The following is a 23,031-nucleotide window of genomic DNA, read 5'->3' as shown; positions in this document are numbered from 1 at the left end:
TCCGAGTCCCATCCCTCCGAGGCCTACTGTGTCCGCACTTTCCGGATAACTACATGTCTCATTATCAGAAACCTTAATACAGATGTCCACGTCTGTTTACGTGCATAAAAGTGCCTAACTCTGGTTGTGTCTCTGGTTTCATCTGCCACTATTCCCCACATTTACACTAACTCCAGCCTAACTGAACATCCTTTTATACAAACATGCCCTGGGCTCATCCCCCAACAGAAACACCTCTTTCCCCTGCCGCTGTTGCCTGCCCGAATCAAGCTTCAAGTAGCCAAAGAACTCACATGCGTGACCCATGGACATGAACAATGGTGTGGGGATGACCTGAGGGAGTGGGGCGTGCTGGGTGGAGGGAGGCAAAGGGATAAAACTTGGGACAACTGTAATAGCATAGTTAATCAGATAATTTTTAAAAAGTTACCTCAAGTGCTATTTAAACCATGAAGTCTTGTTTGTTGAACTAAATATAGTACCTTCTTTAAAAATCCACAAAACTTTTATTAAACAACTAATGTTAGAAAAGAATTAGGAAATACAAATAAGCAAAGGGAAGAAAAACTTGACCTCCCGAAGAAATCCATGTTGACATTTTTGGTTATCTCTTTCCCTGTGTCTGAAGGAATTCTCAGGACCCATAGTTGTTCTGGTCTCTTAAAAATTATGGAACTACGTTCATTTTTTCAGGTTAGAAGAATTCCAATCTAGTATCAAAACTTCAGTGTTTTATTTCCTTTAAAGCTCTGTGTCTCCACCCTCCCTTTCTCCCACTTCGCCTCCTTTAGGTGTGCTGCGGGCTGGGAAATCCACCGTGGGAAGGGGGTATGTTGTCTATTGCCCTGCCTTGCTCCAGTAGTGGGATCCAAGAAGGCACAAAATAAAGGAGCAGAAAAAGACATTAACTTAGAGTGGGTACCCTCAGGGGTGTGACCAATGTCAAATGCCAGCTTTTACCCCCCATGAAGTGCTTTTGTGAGTTCCTTGCCCTTTCCCCTACTGGAACTTGGGCTGCAGACCCCTTGACTTGGGCCACACCTCCTCTGGCTAATGGCTTTGCAGCTGCCCCTCACAGCTCTTGGCTTCTATTGGGTTGGACAAAAAGTCTGTATGGTTTTTTTTTTTTTTGTATAATAAAAGATATCATTTTTTTCACTTTTACCAATAACTTTATTGATTTGGATATTTTGAGTATGTCGGCTATCTCCTGAGTGGTATAACATTGCTTGTTCTCAATTAATATCTTGATTTGACCACTATCAACTTCAACTGGTCTACCCGACTGTGGAGCATCATCCAGCGAGAAATCTGCATGAAATTTCGCAAACCACCTTTGACACGTTCGATCAGTCGCAGCACCTTCTCCACACACTGCACAAATCTTTTTTGTGTGGTTTAGTTGTTTTACCTTTATTTAAATAATAAAGCATAATATGCCAAAACTCATGTATTTTCTTTTATCTTCAATATTAAAATGGCTACACAAAAATTCACCAATTTTGGTAAGTTATTTAAAAATCTGTGCTTATATGACAGCTGGCACAATACACTAACAAAATTGTTTTAAATGAAGTTAATGACAACTAAGCGCTATTAGAGCCACTTTATGAGAAAAACCCAAAGGAACATTTTGGTCAACCCACTAGCAGTCAGCTATTGCTTCTTCAGACTGGCATCCTGAGCAGGGCCCATGTCTGGCCGATAAGAAGCGTGCATTTTTGCCTTGCTGCCATCGGGGAGGGTAGCATTGCTCCCTCTGCCATCAGGGTCAGCTCTTGAATCTGGTCCCTGCATACCTCTCTGATCTCATTTTGTTGTGTTTTCTTAGCCCGTGACATCTGAGCCATGCTGGGCCTATTTTTGCTCCTCAAGCTCAGGCCTTCTCACTAGCTGCCGCTTCCTCCTGGGAAGATTGCTTACCTCCCCTCTTGCCCCACAGTCTTCTGGCTGGCTCCATTCTGAACTGAGCCTAAATGTTCCCTGTCACAGAGGCGTTCCCTCATCCATCCTAAGGTGACAATATATTCACTGTTGCATCAGCCCTGTTTTAATTCTATGCACAGCACTTATCACCATCTGATATTTTTTTCTAAACTATGCAACTGGTCTGATGAAGGACTCTCAAGTGGGATAGTGTAACAACAATTTTTTTATTGTTTTTCTAAAACTCTGTTCTGTGTCAGATCTCTCCTTTTTTCCCTCTGGTTAAAAAGCTTTCTTGATGCCCTGGCTGATGTGGCTCAGTGGATTGAGTACTGGATTGTGAGGCAGAGGGTCGCTGGTTCGATTCCCAGTTAGGGCACATGCCTGGGTTGCAGGTCAGCTTCCCTGGTGTGGGGAGTGTAAGAGGCAAACACATATTGGTGTTTCTCTCCCTCTTTCTCCTTCCCTTTCCCTCTGTCTAAAAATAGAAAGAAAGAAGAAAGAAAGCAAGCTTTCTTGATGATAGACTATTTTCATAATATTTCAGTTGCATGGTTAAAAGTGACTTTTTTGTTCATTTAAAAACCCTAATCTCACATTTGCTTCCAGCCTCCTCTTCCCCTCAGTATAGGCTGAACCGGTGGCTGGAGGGAAGCAGGGTGCAGGGACACGTGTCCTCCAGTCCTGCTCTCTTGCTCTGCCCCCTCCCTTATCCCCCCTGGGGTTGGGGAGGGGAGGAAGGAGACTGGAAAATGTTAGCCTACGCGACTGCCCATAGAAAGTTGTCTATATTCTCCTAGATCGATTATTTGCACACTCGCATGTGCTACTGGCAAGTAGTTGCTATTCTTTCACACGTCATTGCTTATGCATTTAACACTGACTGGCTCCGAGTTCCAAGAGTAGGTCAGGTATTCAAATGGTCCTTTCCCAATGGTCATCTTTTGGATCTTTGGAGAGCTTTTCAGGATGTCTTCACAATTACTCTTTCTACAACTTTTGTTTTGCTTGGATTAAATAATGATTATTTTTCCCCATTTTCTTAGTTTTCAGTGTATTCATTGCTATTTTTTTCCCACATAGCCCAATAGATTAGTCAAATGCCTAGCAATTTTTCCAGATACTTCAACACAAAAGGAAATCTGTCAGTTCCTTTTTTCTCCTTGGAGCCTCCCTTCCCTGCCGTCCGTCCTCCCTCTAAAACCCATACTGGTTGCTCTATAGACATGAGACACAGTTGTCCTGAAACTTCCCTCACTTGCTTCTTGGAGCCCCTTGTTGGATCCCATGCATTCTCTCTGTCTTGTTAATTCATTTTGCTGGAGCTCATGTAAGGGGGAGGAGAGTGCTTCTGTTTACTCACAGTTGAGGTGGTTTGGCTGGTGTACCAGATATTTTTGGTTTGCCTCTCCAGAACTGCTGTCTATCCTTCTTACCCTCATCTCTGCCACAGGAGGCAGACCTACGGAATTACATCAACTGCCTTCCTCTTCCTCTGGTTTCTGCTTGAGTTCACTCCAAGGAGGATGGAGAGTAAGGACAGGATACTTATTCCCTCAGTCACTCCATGAGGTCTTCTTGAACAGTCTATGTATGACTTTCCACTGAAAGTCACTCCTCCACTCAAGACAGCCCCCTCTCCACATGACTTGCTCCTTCTGAATCCTGGTAATTGCTGCCTGCCCTCCTTGCCTGGGCTTCGTGATGGGAACAACAGAGCTTTGAGAACTGTATTATCCTTCGCCACTCTTTAGTAATAGCGCTTTATCAAATCCTTCTCAAATTATCCTAATTTAGAGTGCCATCTCTTCCCTGGGTATTGAATTCCAGGGTGAAAATCATTTTCCCTCAGAACTGTGAGGGCCTTGCTCCTCTTCTTTCTCACTCTGGTGTGCTGTGAAGAGGTCTGATGCCAGCCTGAGCGCACTTCTTTTGTAAGTTACATTTTTTTTCTTCGGAAGCTTTTGGGATCTTTTCCTTATTTCTGGTTTTGTGAAATATCTCAGTGATGAGCCCTGATGTGGATCTGGTTTCATTCACTGTGTTAGATATTTGATGGAGCATTTGAATTTGAAGATTTATATTCTTCAGGTCAAGGAAAATTATTTTCATTATTTACTTGATAATTTCCTCAATGTATTTTTTTGGGGGGGAATCTCCCCATATCAATAATTTTTTAAGATTTTTTATTTTTAGGCCTTAGCTAGTGTGGCTCAGTGGATCAAGCACTAGCCTCCAAGCCAAAGTGCTGCTGGTTCCATTCCCAGTCAGGGCACATGCCTGAGTTGCAGGCCAGGTCCCCTGTAGGGGGTGCACGAGAGGCAACCATGCATTGATGTTTCTCTCCCTCCCTTCCCTTCTCTCTAGAGATTTTATTTATTTATTTTTAGACAGAGGAAAAGGGTGGGAGAGAGGGGGATAGAAACATCTATGTGAGAGAGAAACATCAATCAGTTGCTTTCTCATATGCACCCCAACCAGGGACTGAACCTGCAACCCAGGCATGTGCCCTGACCTAGAATTGAACCGGGAACCTTACACTTTGTGAAACGATGCCCAACAAACTGAGTCACACTGGTCAGGGCCACATCCACAATTCTTGAACACCAGCTGGGTGTCCTATAATTCAACTTAATTCTGACACTATTTACCAAAGTGGCATTGGATCCCACAGGTTAAGGGCTCAGTCCCACAAGACTGCTCTCATTTCAGGTGCCAACCACAAGCTCAGGGTGTAATCTGTTGTCTCCTTGTATGCCTTAAACTTACATTTGTTGTATGTCAATATCTCAACAAAGCTTGGAAAAAACATTTTAGTATACATTAGTTTTCTTTCACTCTTTCATGTACTTTAAAAAGATAATTGTATATGGTATGTATACAATTTCATGAGAAACATAATATATATATTTTCCATTAGAAAAGAACTTCATAAACTTGATAGTTTCATAATATTTTTTGAGTGCATATATAATGGTTTACTTAACAATTCCCTTATTATTTGATATGTTGGTGGTTTCAAAAACTATTTGCTAGAGATATTTTTATGCAAAAGGCTTTTTCCATGCTTTTGATTATTTTCAAGAGGGTCATTATAGTGAACTAGACTCTAGCAGCTATGGACAAAAGAGGTTTGCCAACATTGAATGCTTTTATTTATTTAAAGTATTGCTTAATTTGATTTGCCAAAATGGTAATCTTTGTTTTTAAATTTGTTTTCTCCTGATTACTAGAGGGACTTGACTATTTTCTCATATGTCATTAGTCAACTACAACTGTAAACTGTGTAATCCTACCTTTGTCCATGCATTAATTGGGGTTTTAGAATTGATTTTAGTGAGTTTTCAACATACTTATTAATTCCTTGTCATTTTTTGCTTGGTATTTCAGTTTCCTTTTTATTTTAATATTTTTTATGTTTTAAAATTTTTATTTCTTTGCATAATTGATCTGTTGATTGGTGGTGTGTGTGTGTGATATAACTCTCTGATTTTTAGTTTAGAAAGTATACCCACACTCAGAGATTTGACAAATCTATGTTCTCTTATCATTGTATAGCCAGACTCGGATTTACTTAATTATGTGATATAAAGACATTATTTAAATTATTCATGTACCTTACTCGGCAAAGGCTATAGCATCACCAAAAATATTTTTCCCAATCATTTTTGATGCTTCCTTTAAAAATTGTTAAATTCTCATATGGAATTGAGTCTTCTTCTAGAACGGTATCCTAATATATTGATATGTTTGTCAATTTTTGTGCCTCAATCATAGTTACAACTTTTGCAGCCTTATAAAATGTTTTCAAATCTCATAAGACTGATTTCTTTTCACCTTTCTTTGTTTTCAAATATTTGTTTGTTATTTTCATGCATTTATTCTTTAAGGTGAACTTTAGTTTTTTTTCCAAATCTCATTGGGATTTAGGTTATGATCGTGGTGATATAAATTAATTTGGGAGAAAATTACATCTTTTAAAATGTCAAAAAATCTTTTATTAGGTCTTTTATTTTTCTCAATAAGGATGTATATTTATTTTCATATTGGTAGCACACACTCCTTGTTAAAGTTTTGGGTGTTCATGTTAATTGGGCTCTACTGGTGGGATTATTTATGCGATTACTCATGATAATGGATTGACTGACCCAGACATGGCTGTACTGCTGAGACTCACTGAGACTGGAATGGGGCTCGGGACCTCGAAGCACCCAGCTCTGTGGACAGTGTTCTGGTTTTCATATCAAACGCAAAAGTTTGTTGATTGTCTGCCATTAGGGTATTAAAGCATCTCCCTGTCTGGTTCCATGTTCCTGCGGTTGAACCACCTGGCCATTTACTTGTTAATCTTTTCTCATTCTCACTGCTTTGGTTTACTCAAAACCAATTTGACTTCCCTTCACCCATGGCCCATCTTGGTCCTTCCTGCCTCATAGCCATGGTCACATCATGAATTCAGTTTCAGTTCCTTTTACAACCCTTTAGGCCTGTGGGTGGTAATGGCTCCTGGCTTTGCTGGCTGTAGAGTACCGCACCCTCCCTTGCTGATTTCCTTCAGCCCTGCCCACACCATTGCACCCAGTCCAGGACAGTGCAATGTGGTGTATGGCTGGACTGGCACCTGCCCCAGGCCTGGCCTAGCAAGGACACACCCAGCTTCCAAAGGTGAGAGTCCTTGTGCTGTTGGAGGTGAGCGATAGAATTTCATTACCATTCTTCTAGCCTGTGGCCCACTCTGAGAAATGAAATGGAGCTAGTCCAGTAGAACTGGAGGGGAAATGGGTTCTTTTCAAGTTATGAACTTTTTACTAAAAAAAATTACAAAATGTTTCTCATAACAACAGAATATACAAGTTTAAAAGTGTACAATGGAAAGATTAAGCACAAAAGAGTATAAAATTCAAAGACTAACATATGATAAAGCAGATACCCATGCACTTACTTGCTAGCCTAATTACCACATGTAGACACACTGAGAATGGTGCTCAGTGCTAGCTGAACAGCACCTCAGATGCTTCAGGACTTGCATATTATCTGCAAAAACCTGATTCTTTCCCCCTGTTGTCCAAGCCAGTGGAGTTATTAGACTCCCAAAGTCAGGTTCTCTGATGTTTCGGAGTAAAATGAGGTTGGCCCAGGATGACATGAGCAGCAGATACAAATAGCAACCAAGCAGTGAACACATTAAACTTTGGATGATTATTGATTTTAATAATTTTCCATTTTCCTTTAAAAAACAAGCATGTTCCATGTAGAGGAAGTAGCTACTTTTGCTAAGACATGGTTTTGATCTACTCAAAAATAACGTGTGTTATTTAGGGTTCCAACTTACTCTCAGATTCTGCTTACTCTTGCATTTGCAGACTGCTTTCTCTTTAGTGTCTCTCCACTTGTGGCCTTGACCTCTGTTGCTCAGTGTCCTTGTATATTTCACATTTGTCACTCACAGAGGAACAAAGAATCTGTGTGGTCAGCAGGGGGATATTGCCGTGGTTAGGTGGAACATTGTCCAGCTGCTCCTTCTTAGTGTGTAATGTAAATTGGATACATTTTTAGTAAGGGGGCTGAATATCATCATTGGACTTGGACAATCCTCCAAAGCTATTTACCCCCAGACCGGGTGGCTGCATCTGCCTTTCATCAGATTATGAGTTCTCCTGGATAAATGTTGCCCAGTGGTGTATTTTGCTATGCCTCTGTGGCCTCCAGTACTGAATAAGTCTTCTTTGACATCTTTCTCTCACCATAGTGTCCCATCAGTCAAGTCCTGCTGAGCTTATCTCCCAAACACTACAGATATTTCACTCCTTTCTCTTCCAGCTTCTACTGCTTTAGTCATAGCCACAGCCACTTTTGCCAGGACCACTGCTGTAGGCTCCTTGCTTCCAGTCTTATACTCCTTTAATCAGAGTCATTGTGCACAGTTGGGCAGTTTGTGTACTGCACACAGGTGGCTGGACAAGGAGGTTAGTGGGGGTAAAGTATAGCTTGCATTCCTGTGCCCTGGTATGGACCTCTGTTTATCTGGAGAGTGTACGTTTGTAATTTGCACAAAGGCACCACATAATTCTGGTGGCACAGACCTGCAGTGTCCAAGACAGTAGCCACTAGCCAATGTGATTATTTAAATTTTAATTAAAATAAGTACAATTTAAAATTCAGTTTCTCAGTCATAATAGCCACATTGCAAATGCTCAGTAGCCCCATGTACTAGTGGTTACTGTATTGGACAGTGCAGATAAAGAAAATTGCCACCGCTGCAGAAAGTTCTGTTGGATATAACTGGATACTCTGCTTTAAACCATTCACTGTACAATATTCTACTGCGAGCACTCTTTAATGACATTCTAAACATGTCCCTCTTTTGCCTAAAAGCCTTCAATGATTTCCACTTCCATCAACAGCCATCAGCAGGTGGCGAATTAAGTTTGTGGGTCACAACCAGTATTAAAAACAAAACAGCAAAAAGAATATATTTGAAAGCACTAATGGATCTTTAGTTTTGTTTTGCGAAATTTTTGTTTCAGCTATATTTCTTTGTCTCTATATCCAGGTGTCCACTTCTCTGTAATTCAATATGATGTTCTACTTGGTTGCAATGAAAAAAGTCTAATTGTGCATGGTGAACAAAACAGTTTGAAAAACACTGGCTTATGAGGTATGCAATCCGAGCTTCTTATCCAAGCACATAAGACCCTCTAGATGTGAATCCTCCCTAACGCGCTTTTAACTCTCAACAGTATCTTGCCCTAGGTTCCATTAATTTAGAACTGCTGGTGATTTCAGCTAAGATACCCTTTACCTGGACGACTTTTACTCATCATGTACGCCTGAGCTTAATAAACAGTAATCCGGCCTTCAACGCTCCAAGGTGGGCTGTGTGCCCTTTTTGTAACAAGCTGCAGACTTCCATTAACAGGGTTATAATATTGTAAAGATTTATTTAGGTGTTCGTTTCCAGCACCAAACTAAGTTCTTTCAGATCAGGTATTAGCTTACTCATCTTTGTATTTAAAAGGAAAGCGCAGTACCTGAAATATATTAGGCTCTCATTCAATAAATATTTATTCAAAGAATTAACAAGATAAGGAAGGAAATTTCAATCAGCTGTGCGGCCAACCTAAGTGCAAGCAGACGGCTACCATCAGAGGGCGCCGGGGCACCCAAGTCAGTGCGCAGGCGCGCTGGAAGGGCGGGCGCCGCAGCGGCGGCAGCGGCAGCAGCAGCGGTCTTGGCTGTGGCCGCGGGAAGTGAATGGTTTTACCCAGAGGGCCCTGCGCCGTCTTTCTCCGCTGGCACCAGCGCTGCTCCCTGCTCCTCCTCCCCGGCCATGGCGTTCACATTCGCGGCCTTCTGCTACATGCTGGCGCTTCTGCTCACTGCCGCACTCATCTTCTTCGCCATCTGGCACGTGAGTAACTGGCGCCGGGGCAGGGAGGGCGAGGCGGCGGCGCAGCTTCTTCACGCCGCGGGCCCGCGGTCGGGGTGGCTACTGTTGGCGGAGGACAGTGGGGCGGGGCAGGGTCGGGGAGGTGCAGGCTGCGCTGCCCAGGGTCTACGCCCTCGGTCGGTAGGCCGGGGGTGCAGGTCCTGGAAGACACTAGGTGTGGGTGGTTCGATGGATGCGCGGGCTGGGTCCCCGCGCAGGCCACACGCGCAGCTTCTCGCTGGGTGTGGCGGTCACGATCCTGACGGGCCCTGCGGGACCCCTCTTCGCAGGCGCGAACCTTGGGCTGGGGTACCGCTCGGCACCTCCGGATCCCGCATCCCCCGGCAGGCAGACGAGGGCCCAGAGAGGCACGCTCCATTCTTAGCGGAAATGAAGTTTTTCGACTTACTAATATAGACTGACTTTCTTTTCGAAATGCAGAAATATGACACAAATGTGATACCACTTTAGGTGAATTTCCAGTCTACTTGTCACCACTTGTTGGGTGATCTTCAAGTAGAATCACTGTTTTCGGATTGTTTGCGTGTGAACTTTGGTGCAGACTGGATTGATTACTTTGTTGACCTCATGTCCGAACTTTTCCCCTAAATCATACTTTGACCGCCGGATCTTCTCAAGAGACAGTCTTCATAGCCACCTCTATTTTGGGTAGCTTGATTTAGTAAAGATAGTTTTAATTAAGCTCCTCTAGGGACATTTTTTTCCTTCTTTTACTAACATGCTGAAGGATAGAAAGCACATCCTTACTGGTCCCGGGAAGGAACAACTAAATTACCAGTGATACATTTCTACAAGAGATTTTTAAGGAATCCTGTTCTTATAGTGCAAAATTAAAAGCAGCCTTCTGGAAATCAGCATTCATTAAAAATTTATATTTGCCTCTGTCCCCCTCTTTATATTGTGCTATCTTCTGGAATATTGGCCTTAATTTGAATGATTGGGCATGTTCACTGTCATGTAAATTTTAAGTCAGGTTTTATGCCCATAACAAGGATTTGTTTATGGGACATAAAGGGACAGAGTTATTTAAATGGCAGCAGTGTCTTGCACAAAAATAATGTCAAAGGTAGAGTGAGATCACAAATCCATTTCCTTTTGCTAAACAGTGTGATTATAATTGTTAAGAACTCAACCGTTTGTGCAGTGGGGAATGCTTATGTGAGCTGTTAAGTAACTGCTCCTTCAAAATGCTTGCCAGTAGGAACCAGTAACTGGAAGAGCATTTTAGGCTCATTGGTGGAAGAACAATAAATGAAGATAATCTGGAATGCAGACTAGCTCCAGGCTGTGCAAGCCTCTGATGAAACTGAAGTGTGTGGCTCCCTTCCATCTGTAGATGTGGACTTAAGTCACTTCCTGCTTGATCCTCTTTGTTTTCTGAGTGATGAGGATTCTTAGAAGAGAGCCGTGGATGGCCTTGTTTTTACATTTTGAACCAGGTTGTGCTCAGCTTAAGGAAAACCTGAACTGCACTTTTAAAAAATCGGAATTTTAGCTTTGAAATGAATCTGTGCCTGGGTGAAGTAGATAATTTTAAGTCCTGTTTTAGAATCAAAAAGAAAAATTATTTGTACTCTACGTATTAGTGGAGAGCTTTTATCCGTAGGAATTTCTTAGTGGTCCAGAGGATTATCCATTCTTTGGGAGCAAATAGAAAATTCTAAGTAAATAGATTTAATTTTTCAATCTACTACAAAACCTTCTGTTTATTTTCTAAGGTGGTTTATTTGTCATAAGACTCATTTGGAAATTTTGAGTATAAATGCACAAAATTCTGTTTACATTAATTGTTGTGTGAGAGATGTTTTTTATGCTGATGATAACATCTGTCAGTTCAGTCCTAATTCATGTGATCGATGCTCTGTGGGGAATAGAGTTGGGAGCACAGACTTACTTGAAAGGTAAAAATGCAGAAGTCATTCCCTAAAGATGTGCATCAGATTTGAAGTTATCCTCAATTGGGTCGTTTGGTATTTTTAGGGATTTATCTGTTCTACTGTGTTTGCACTTCTGTGGAAGTTTTGTGAACATCTTTGTCCGGATGCACAGTTGCAAAAGGATTTGAAAACCATTAGTTTAACAAATCTCTTCAGAAGAGTTTTGAAAGCTAGTTTATAGTTCTCAAACAGAAACCCATTCAGCAACATACTCATTAAAAGAGCCCTTGAAATCACCTGAAGAAAATGTACAATAAAAAAGAGGTTAGTTTTAGCCCTGACTGGTGTGGTTCAGTTGGTTGGGCATCTCCCCAGTTGGGCACCAATCAACGTTTCTCTCTCTCACACATCAGTGTTTCTCTCCCTGCCTTCTTCTCTCTCTCTAAAAAAAAATAAATAAAATCTTTTAAAAAAAGAATGTCTTAAAGAAAAGGTTAGTTTTAAAACATAAAGTTTGTACTCTGCTATTAAATCGGATCTTGTTATAGGCAGGTAATTGTATCTTTGATTATGGTCCTTATCTTGAACCTGATTGCTAAAACACATTGGGGATATGTCACAGCTAATGTCGGGCAACTGACTAATAATGTTTATAAATAATCAGAAATTAGTATCTTCTAATTGTATGTTCATATGTTTCAAAGAAGATTTTATTTATTTATTTTTAGAGAGAATGGAAGGGAGGGAGAAAGAGGTAGAGAAACATCCATCCGTGCATTGGTTTCTTCTTGTGTGCATCCCAGCTGGGAACAGACCCACCACCCAGGCACGCGCCCTGACTGGGAATCCCCCGGCAACCTTTCACTGTGCAGGACAACACCCAGCAGCTGAGCCACACCAAATCAGGGCTGTACGTTTATATTTTCAACACTTAATATATGTTAGGGATTATTAGCAGAGGAAAATTCCTTTTGGTGTGCTCTGTACTTTTTTTTTTTTAGCATAGGGCTATTTTTTTTTCTTTTTTCCTTCCTTACATTCAGTAAATATTGATTAAACACTTAAGTGTGTGCCAGGCACTATTTTAGGCCCTTGGGCATAGCAGTGAAAATCTTTGCCTTCATGGAGTTTACATTTTGATGTCTAATTATTTTCCTTCTATTCCTATTTAGTAACATTTTTATTAGGTCAGGTTAGTGAGTTTTATGAAATTAAAGAAAAACTCATTTTTTTCTGAAGCTCACTCAGAACCTAATTGGGAAATCAAACAGCATGTTAAAATCTAGAAATATATGATTCCATTGGTTACTGGTAATATCGAGTAACACCATCACACATAATAAAGATGCTATTTGTAACCCACAAGAGGAAGGGTGGATTAGGTCCTCTGTCCCCCAGGTGACTAGTGGTAGCAACTAAAATACCTCCCCCATATACCTGGTGCCTTTGGCTTTTTATTTTAATACCACAACAGTACCTTGCCCCTATTTTGATATTTTAGTACATTTTGAAGCTCTTTGTTTAGTGACCTTGTTTGTTAAAGCCTCATTTCTCAAGTCTGGACAAAAGCATTTTTGCCTTGTATTTTAAATGGGTGCAGTCTCTCTCCTCTCATCACATTTGTAACTGTTTCACTCATGTGAGAAACTTGTCTTACCTGGGCTTACCCTTATTCAGTCTTTGGTTTGGTGACCGGATGAAATGACCCACCTGTGGTAGGAATGTGCATAGGACTTGCAAGGAGGTCAGACTGATCACCTTTATAGTGGCCTTGAACGGGGCTCCGCTCTTCCCTGTATGGTGCCTGTAGGTGAATGGGAACAAGATGCCTCTTGGGGCAGAAGAATCCTCCCTCCTGAACAAACAGAGTTTCTGGGTGCAGAGCCCGTGCCAGGGTGCTTGGCAGCAGGAGCCTGGGCTGTCTCGGAGACCCCATGTGGCCTGTTGTCCTGTGTAGAAACTCCACTCTGTGCGCGGTGGTCTGGCCATGGTGTTGAGTAACCCCTGGTGTTTATTCTGAGACCATTTCTTGCATTTCCAGATGGAAGCAGGACTTTGAAATGTTATGTGTTCGGGCACAAAAGGGAACACATTGAAGCATGGGAGTCCATCTCTAGTGTCCCACTGAACACTGTGACAAGGGAGGGGCATGCCCAGATAATTAACACTTCATCCTGAGGGGCACAGTCTGGAGGGGGACACAGCCCGTACATCAGTACTCTTCTCTGATGCAAGGAATACTATATTGGTGGCATTATAAAGCTCTGTGCTGTTGGGAAGTTAGATAGGCACTTAGGCCTGCCCAAGGGAATCTCCTGCAGAGAGGAGTTGACAGAGGAAGGAGGTTTTTTTTAGGGTAAAGAGGAATTTTGATAAATAGTTGTGGGTGGGGCGAAGATCATTTCAAGTCAGAATAACTTGGAAGAGGCATAGAAAAAAAAGGAAAATTGAAGGTGTTTGTCACAGTGGTGTCAGATCATTTTAGTGGTAATATAAATGTATTTTTAGTTTAAATCTGAGTCTGGTTCTGGATTAGTTCATGTTGACTTTGCTGTAAATGGCACATGTAATGTTGGTACACTTTTCCTTTTGTTTTATTAACTTTATTCATTTATTATTTGATGATGGGCAGGTCTGTTGCTTCTCTTTATTAAAGTGAGAGATCCTAACTCTTTTAATTTTATTGTAGATTATAGCATTTGATGAGCTGAAGACTGATTACAAGAATCCTATAGACCAGTGTAATACCCTGAATCCTGTAAGTTACGGTATTGGATTTTTCTTTAGATTTTAAAGCTTTTTGCTTTTAACTTGATATAATTTGAAAATGGCCAGTAGTCTCAGTAGCATGATATATTTGTACTTTTTGAAACATGCACTTTTAAAAAATATTCTTTTTCCTGTCCTGCTTGACTATTCTGACTATTATTAATCTGCTGGTGATCTTGTCAGCTGTCATACTAACATTCTTCCAATCTGCTTTTTACATTGTCGGCCAAAGACAGTTGAAAAGGTCAAAAAGATTAAAAGAGTCAAAATTGCATTAAAGGTGTGTACTGCTTTTTAGTTTAATGTTTTAATGCTACGTTCATTTCATGGGGAGGGTTAGGCATTTGTATTTGTAAAATGTTCTGTTTGTTGTGCTCATTCATATGCCTGTTGAGGTTATGATTTCATGAAATTTCATATTTTATGCAAACGCTTGCTGGCCCAGTCAAGTAGGGAAAGCTGTTAAATGCTTATACATTTTTAAAAAATGTTAGAGCCATAGGCACTTCTATATTAAATTTTCAGTACAGTATTCAACAGTTGGTTAACATAAAATGACTACAATAGGCAGTGAGATATTTACCTGTTGTTACTGTGAGGGAGTCTTGAGAACCCTGTCTAGTTTTATCTTTGGTTATGTCTGTTCTGGAATTAATTCACTGTTTCAGCTGCATTTACAGAGCCTGTTTAGGTAGATAGCTCTGTTCTCAGGCTCTGCAATCTTGCAGTGATGCTGATCTCTGCACTCATCCTGCCAAAATTTTGTAGATAACCATTTGTATGCAGATATCTACGTAATTATTTCTAATACAGATCCACTCTAAATTTCTAAAACAGACCTGACTTACCTACATTCTGAGCTCTAGTTTAATAATAATTTGGATCTATTGTGCTTGAGGGTTCTTTCTATATTTTTTACTTCATTTACCTCATTTAGGAAGATTCCTCATTAGCCTGTAGGGGTTCACTTTTACCTAGCTGGTCAGAAGCTGGAAGGTGTAAGAAAGCGGTGGGTATATTTTCGAGAAATAGAATACAACAGTTTATCTTTAAAAATGCCTTCATGAAGACGAGAACTTGTGTAGACTTCAGTTGTGTCAAACTGCATTCACTAGCTTGCTAGAGAGATTTTATTTGGAAAAGGGTCTATAACAGTGATTTTCATTTGGTGTGCCACAAGAATTTTTAAAACATGCAATACCTGACTAGTTGGGGCACTGACCTCTTTTCCCTTGGGTTGTCATAAAAAAAATGACAACAGCCAATAGAACAATAGCTGTCTGCTGTGAATGAATAAAAATTATACCTATTTTGTTAGATTGACAAAAAATATACTTTTTGGTGTGCTGCAGAAGTTTAGTAATTAGTTCAGGTATGCCATGAGATGAAAAAGGTTGAAAGTTTCTATAAAGTTTGTTTGCTACTTTATTGTTGTTTCCCAGATAAATATAAATGATGGAATAGATTTCTAGTTGGTCTTTAAAGAACTGTCACAGTATGACTTGAGTAGATACATTTAAAAGTATTAACTTGAATTAGCTGTTCTCTGCTCTTAGGAAACAAAATATGAGATGTCGGCCTTCTCATTGGAAAGTAATGCTCATTGGAAGACACCATTCTGTTGAAACTAATTGTTACAAAGACATTTAGAAATGGAGATTTCTTCTTTCACAGCTGTTTAATAATAGTATTCAATCTTCTTTGGCTTTTCATTACTTCAAAAATACAAATGATGATGAGGATAATAGCTGAAATCAGATGAGTGCCTGCCTGGGCTTCCTGGGTCCCAGGCTCTGAGCGGAGCCTCTTTACCTGGGTTTTGCCATCCAGTTCTCATATATGCGTATTGTTGTTTTCATGAATTGGAGAGTAGACTGAGGCCTAGTGAGATGAAAGCACTCAGCCCAAGGTCACACTGCTAAGGGATAGCCTGAATTTGAACCTAGAGAGTTTTATTTTTAAGCCCAAGCTCTTGTATTTTCCTAATTTACTGTAAATTTAAGAGGGACTCATTTCATTTTAACATAAACTGTGATTGCTGGCTTTTCTTAATGGAAAGAGATTCTCACATAGAAAAGAAGTGCTTGGGACACCCTAATGCTGCAGTGGGTGCGAAGGAAGTTTTCCTGCAAGCACGAGTTGTGTTATGGATAGGGTGCCGATAATTGGCTTTAGCAGGGCATCTGACAGTTTTCCCTATTAAAAATTTGTTTTGACAATTCTGCCAAAGTATGAGGGAAGACAAATATCATTATTTTAAAAAATGTGAAACCTAATTAGAGAATAATATGATTTGCATGTTAAGTGCTATCATTTCAGCCATATTTGCATGAGGTATTGTTTTCTGAACACTAGTTTTTGTGTAAATGTTAGTTCCTAAGTGGAATAACTTTTGTGCCACTTACGGGAAAATTTTGTCATTAAAGAATGATCGGAGGGGAGTGATTTTTATGAGAGGTGCATAATAAAAGTTTCTGGACTTTTTTGGGGGGGAGGGGGTGTGGCACCTATTTCAAATTAGAACTGGTGGAGTTGCAGATTATTTTCACTCTTACTTGTGTCGTTTCAGATCAGTAGGGATCATGCTTTCAAAAGTATTCTCTCCCCGTATCTCAGCCAGTAAGTGTAGGGTGAAAACTTGGATGATAATTTTTATTGTTAGATATCAGTTGGCTTTTAGGGGGCCAATTTTAATTTTCTTAAAAGAAAAGTCCTGTAATTTAAACTAGGATTATAAACAGCAGCTATGGTAGAACTCCTAATAACATGTCTTTTTTTCCCTTTGGTTTGTCCTTAGTTGTAGTCATTGAGTTTTAAAGATTGCCTATGGACATTTTCTTGTTTAGAGACTGTAGATGTTTAACTTTGATGTTAAATAAATGCTGGCTTACAGGTTAGTGCTATTTACAAATGTATATACTTAAGTTTGTAGAAAATATCTAGTTAGTGGTGTGGATTAGTTGGTTTTACTGGGATTTCATTTAAAATAGTACTTATTGAAACTTTTCTCTATACCTTTTAACTGGAAAAAGTAATTTGGGAGTTTTAGAAAATGGACTGAAATACAGAGTATAACTATATTATTTCTGCAGCTGTGGTTTCCCTTAAGGAAAGATCTGATAATGTTGAGGATTCATATAACTTTAATTTGATATGATGCAGACAAGTTGAGAAACTGGCCTTGCAGCTGTGACTTATAGGAAGTCCTTTGGCTGCAACTTGCAATGAAAGATGTTTTTTTTTTTTTTTAAAGATTTTACTTATTTAATTTTAGAGAGGGAAGGGAGGGAGAAAGAGAGAGAGAGAGAAACATCAATGTGCGGTTGCTGGGGGTCATGGCCTGCAACCCAGGCATGTACCCTGAGTGGGAATTGAACCTGCGACACTAAGATGTTGGTTTTTTTACTTAACAAAGTCATTAGGCTGAAATCTTTAGGATGAGAAAATAAATTAAAGCAAAGCATTAACTCCTGGTCATTTTATAAAAAGCAATTTGCTTGATTTAATTTTTCCTTACTTAATACTACCTACTATCAAAAGATTAATTTTGTTCTTGAATTCTGAGCTTCTTCTACTGGTCTGACCTGTCTGTAGCATTTCATTGGAAAGCAGGCTTAAAGAAACAGGAAGGCCGTGTAAGAATGAATGGAAGCTCAGGAATGGGGGGAAGTTTCAATTTCGTGGGTTAGAACTCAGTCTTTTCCCTCCTACATTGCAGAAAGCACGTCGTTTGCATTGTGCGTATTAGAGGTCTTTCCTCCCTGACTGTGCTGAGGTTATTGGCTGTTGGCTTTCCATTGAAAAGTTACTCTGTGGTAATGTGATGTGATTTGTTAAATACTGAACATATGGCATTCCTGCTTTCTGTTAAAGACTTAAAAACACTAATGCGTAAACTTCTTGACGGGAGTTTTTTGTGGGTTTTTTAAATATCATGTTGCATGTGATCAGATATCTCTTTTGTATTTTTATCAGTTTTGAATGGTGGAAAGAAAAAGTATTCCAGCTGATTAGCAAATAACTGAATAATCTGGGTGGTAACTTTGTATAATATAACCTATTGCTTTAAGAATTTGAATTTTAAATTTTAGGTTTTATCTTATTTTTTTAATGCAAGCTCTATTTTCTGATCTGTTTGCTTGTAATCTTGCATTTGGTAAAAAGTTAAATACGGGAATGACACTCAGTAGCATCTTTCATCTCTGATTCTAAGAAAACAGTAATTTTTCATTATGGAAACTTGGTTGCCACCTCCTTTCCAAATTAGCAATTGATTTTTATCCAGGCATTTTGATAACTAACTGGCTTGTGTTTTTCTTCCAGCTCGTACTCCCAGAGTACCTCATCCATGCTTTCTTCTGTGTCATGTTTCTTTGTGCAGCAGAGTGGCTGACACTGGGGCTCAATATGCCCCTCTTGGCATATCATATTTGGAGGTAATATTTAGATATACTTCTGATACTTTTCCTATATTTTAATTATGCTGTGGTTAATGTGGTGATCTTACATGTGAGTGACCTAAGTAAAAAATGAAAATTAGCTGGTATTTATTTTAAAAATCAAGTGAGTGAGCAAATAACTGATTTAATCAGTCTTAAAGAGCTTACATTATTGCTCTTTAAAGTTTTTAAAAATGAGTTATAACTTACATACAATAACGTGTGTAAGTCTGAAGTGTACAGCTCAATGAATGTGAAACCACCCCCCAGATCGAGACATACAGCAGTTCTAACCCCTGGGAGGTTGCCTTGTGCCCCATCCCAGTCAGTCACACCTGTTCTTTCCAAGGAGAAGCACTGACTTCTAAAAACTTAGGTTAATTTTGCATGTCTTTGAACTTCATGTAAATCTATATATATAGTGTGTATCTAACTTTTTTCTCCATGTTTATGATTTTAAATTTGGTTATTTATAAAAACATGCATATTTCATAACTTCTAAAAGGTCTATTTGATCTCTGGAGTTAGAATTTTTTGTTTTAAATAGACATGAAAATCTCATTGTCCTCGATTTTAGGAAATAAATACTGAAGAAGAGTTTAGGAGTAAAATGGTATCATGTCTGTAGCTGACTCTGAAATGGTTAAAAAAAGTGAGCATGTTTAGAGATAAAATGAGGAAGAGAAGGATAAAGCAAGTGTGGTAAGTGTGAACATTTGGAACGCCTGGGTCGAAGTGTTTATGTCTATTTTCTGTAAGTCTAAAATTATGTGAAAATAAAAAGTTAAAAGAAAAATTTTATTTCCTTTTTATAGGTATTCCTCTTTTTCTTGGATTTCCCATAAAGTGTAGAGGAGACCAGATGTGACTTGTTTAGCTGTCTTGTTCTGCTCAGTTAGGAGCTCTAGTTTTAAAATTAAGATGATAAAAGGAAAGAACTCCACTTCTAACTAAAAATGTTCTTCCCTGTGTGGACCACCTCTTGTTGTAACAAATATTAGGGGAAAACTCTTCCTTCTATCCTGAAGGTTTGCTCCCTTTTGAGTGGCTAATGGATGATTTTTTTTCCAGGTATATGAGTAGACCAGTGATGAGTGGACCAGGACTCTACGACCCTACAACCATCATGAATGCAGACATTCTAGCATACTGTCAGAAAGAAGGATGGTGCAAGTTAGCTTTTTATCTTCTAGCCTTTTTTTACTACCTATACGGGTAAGTTCAAAAAATAAAATGAAAACATGATTTCACTTCACTGCCTAAAAAGTTTGCAGGCATTATGATCTTAACACCTTAGAATCCACTTGAAGAATAACTCAGTGCCTTGAATGGTGGTAACCAGTAATGACAGTGCACACCAGCAAATCCACATACTTGGAATATGAATATGCTGGTAATCTCCAGGGCAGCCAACTGGTATGCTGTCAGAGGCAAATAGTTTGGTGAGGGATGCTGCTTCCTAAGTTTTCAGACTCATCCAGTGAGTGAAGGAGAATCCTCTTTCTCCATGGTAAAGTGATGGCTTTGTGGGGATATTGCTTGGTGAGTTTGAAAAAAAAATCAGTCTCAAGATTGTGTTTAATTTTTTCTCTATTGTTCTCCAAAAACTCTATGTTCTGCCCTTTATCTTACGGTTTGCTTGACCTGAAAGTGATGAATGAAAGAAATAGTTCTGTCTTGCGGGATAGTACAATAATCACTTTTTCTCTTTTTCTAACATAATGGATTTCTGTCATTCCTCTAGGCTGGGGTGTCTCAGCCTTGGCACTGTTGACATTTTAGGCTGGATGAATCCTGGTTGTGGGGAGCTGTCCTGTGCATTGTAGGAGACTTAGCAGCATCCGTGTCCTTCCCCGACTAGCCAGTAGCACCCCCTTCCCCAGGCATAATAATAAAAAATGTGTCCTGTGGGGCCAAACTGGCCCCGCTTGGGAAGCCCTGCTCTAAGCATGCTGTAGGTGAGGTAGAATGGCTGCTTAGTGAAACCAGGAAAGGACATTGTCAGGTGCGGTGTTACAGTTTTTCTTTAAGTGATATGAATATACTTTTCTCACCTTTTGCTGGTTTATATTCAGTTAGAGAGGGCTTTTCCAGCTGATTTTCAAAATATGAAGGAAAGTAGTTGTATGAGATGAAATTGCTATAATAACTGGCTTTCATTCCCTCTCCTGTTTGTTACTTGAAAACTTGCTAAGTATCAATCTGGTAGGCTTATGTTCATAGTTCTCTTCACATGACATAAATTTCCATTGTAGAAAAGGATGCTTGAAGGAGGGCTAGATGAAACTTAGGATCAAGTTATTCTTAGGCTTTTGGAGGTTATAACTGTGAAAAATGAGTATCCTTTAGTGTATCTACAGATGTCACTCATATGTGAAACAAAGGTAGTGAATCTTCTGAAAAGTGAAGCTCCATGTGTCATTCCAATTTCTTGTCTTCATTTTTAGGGTTTCTGTAGCAACTGTCTGGAACAGTGCTGGCATATAGTAGGCACTTAAAACATTGTTGAAGGAAATGAATGATTGGATAAATGGTAAAATTGGAGGTGCACAGTGTGGGAAAATGCTCACCAGGAGATGATGCCACTAGGGCATTCATTTCTGTTTTAAATTGTCTATTGAGTTTGCTTAACTCCTTGAAATCATTTAGAGATACATGATTTTGAAGCACACTTTTTCCACATCACTCTTTTTATAGAATTATCTGGTAGTCCTTAAGCCTAAGTCAAATGGGTGTTGGTTTTTATTTTGTTTGTCCCACTTTTTAACCCTGCTGCTGTTGTCTAGAGCCTTTCTCTAATGGGAAAGTTCCGTAGTTGACCATTCCTGTCTGTAAAATGGGGATAATAATAGTACTCACCTAGGACTGCTTGGAGGATGCAAGGAGGTCATGTATAGAGAAGACCTAATCTGGCAGGAAGCCAGCCTTTGGAGATTCTTGCTTCTATTAATAGACTCAACTCTCCTGTAGTGTGCTGTTTTGGATTTCTCTAAGCTCTGATCCCCCATTAAGCTTTCAGCTGTGCTGTTCTGCTTGCTAAAATTGGAAAGGAAATAGGGAACAACTATAGCACATGCACCAAGCCAAGTCCTACCTTAGGCAAAAGTCCGTAAGTGCAAATTAAAATCATACTGTGAACTTGGCATTGGTCTTTTTATTTTCTGTGATGGTGTGATACCACAGACTTGTTTACTGTATAGAACAGACTTGAGTTTTTGGTCCTCTTAGTTTTTATAGTTAGGAATGTTTGAATTAACAGCTTTCTTTTTCCTTTTCAGCATGATCTATGTTTTGGTGAGCTCTTAGAACAACATACAGAAGAATTGGTTCAGTTAAGTGCATGCAAAAAGCCACCAAACGAATGGATTCTATCCAGCAAGATCCTGTTTCCAAGAGTAGCCTATGGAATCTGATCAGTTACTTAAAAAAAATGACTCCTTATTTTTTAAATGTTTCCACATTTTTTTTGCTTGTGGAAAGACTGTTTTCATATGTTATACTCGGATAAAGAATTTAAATGGAATTACGTATACATTAATATAAAATGATTACCTCTGGTGTTGACAGGTTTGAAGTTGCACTCCTTAAGGAACAGCCACAATCCCTTGAATGATTGCATTAATTACTGACTGTCCTTAGTCCATTGGAAGCTTTTGTTTATAGGAACTTGTAGGGCTCATTTTGGTTTTGTTGAAATGCCATCTAATCAGCTGTAGATACCAGGTGCTTCTGATGAACTGAAAATAGATATCTGATCTGTGGGAAACTTAAGGGGTTTCCTCATCTATCATGTAGATGATTATATATGGATACAGTAAAAAAAGAAGAGTGGGATTTTTTCCATTTGACTTGAATATATCCTATATATTGCATGAATGAGAGATTTCCCATATTTCCATCAGAGTAATATACTTGCTTTAATTCTTAAGCATAAGTGAATATGATATAAAAACATGCTGAATTACTTATGAAGAATGCATTTAAAGCTATTTTAAATGTGTTTTAATTTGTAAGACATTACTTACTAAGAAATTGGTTATTACTTACTGTTCTAATCTGGTGGTAAAGGTAGTCTTAAGAATTTGCAAGTACTTTAGATTTACAAAACTGAATGAAAGAGAACATTGTGTTATACTGTCCTGCTGTTCCTTTAGTGCAATACAATAAAACTCTGAAATTAAGACTTACTTTCAGTGCATTGTTTTAAAGATTACAAATAGCAATTTCATAAACTTGCTTAATCCACAATAAAGACATATTACTGTCAATTTTTAAAATAATACAGTGTTACATTTTTTAATACATCTGGATCTGAAAAGGAAGATTTTTAAATGACTAAGTACATTACCTTCTGTTGTCACTTGTCAGGATTCATAACCATTGATGGCACAACATTGTCATTTTTCTTACCAATATAAAACAATTGTATTACTAAAAATGTTCTAATTTTTTTTTCTTTTGGAAACAGCAGGTTTTAAGGTAAAATGACTTAATTTTTGCTGCTGCTTCTTGTAAGGCAGGTAAATTAGGGCTTGCATGTTTTCATAAGCATTTTTGTGCTTTATTTGAG

At 39.2% G+C, this 23,031-nt stretch overlaps 1 protein-coding gene across 1 annotated transcript; it reads left to right on the top strand.

Moving 5' to 3' along the window:
* The first annotated feature begins 9,123 nt into the window (after nt 1-9,123).
* On the top strand, nt 9,124-22,642 carry CNIH1 (cornichon family AMPA receptor auxiliary protein 1). Its single transcript, XM_045822646.1, has 5 exons — nt 9,124-9,337; nt 13,943-14,011; nt 18,346-18,458; nt 19,533-19,676; nt 21,740-22,642. Exons 1-5 carry the CDS (start codon nt 9,257-9,259, stop codon nt 21,765-21,767), a joined length of 435 nt encoding a protein of 144 aa, XP_045678602.1. The 5' UTR covers nt 9,124-9,256; the 3' UTR covers nt 21,768-22,642.
* The last annotated feature ends 389 nt before the right edge of the window (nt 22,643-23,031 follow it).

The sequence above is a fragment of the Phyllostomus hastatus genome, unplaced genomic scaffold (genome assembly GCF_019186645.2).
Source record: "Phyllostomus hastatus isolate PE091 unplaced genomic scaffold, TTU_PhHast_1.1 phas_scaffold_501, whole genome shotgun sequence".
NCBI classification, from domain to species: Eukaryota; Metazoa; Chordata; class Mammalia; order Chiroptera; family Phyllostomidae; genus Phyllostomus; species Phyllostomus hastatus.
Note: the sequence above shows the minus strand (reverse complement) of the source record. Positions and strands in the feature narration are given on the sequence as shown.

Excerpts from the sequence above, each read along its gene's own strand:
- CNIH1 (XM_045822646.1), top strand. The coding sequence starts at position 9,257 with ATGGCGTTCACATTCGCGGCCTTCTGCTACATGCTGGCGCTTCTGCTC. Across the intron at positions 9,338-13,942 it reads TCTTCTTCGCCATCTGGCAC|ATTATAGCATTTGATGAGCT; the intron begins GTGAGTAACTGG and ends ATTTTATTGTAG. Across the intron at positions 14,012-18,345 it reads AGTGTAATACCCTGAATCCT|CTCGTACTCCCAGAGTACCT; the intron begins GTAAGTTACGGT and ends TTTTTCTTCCAG.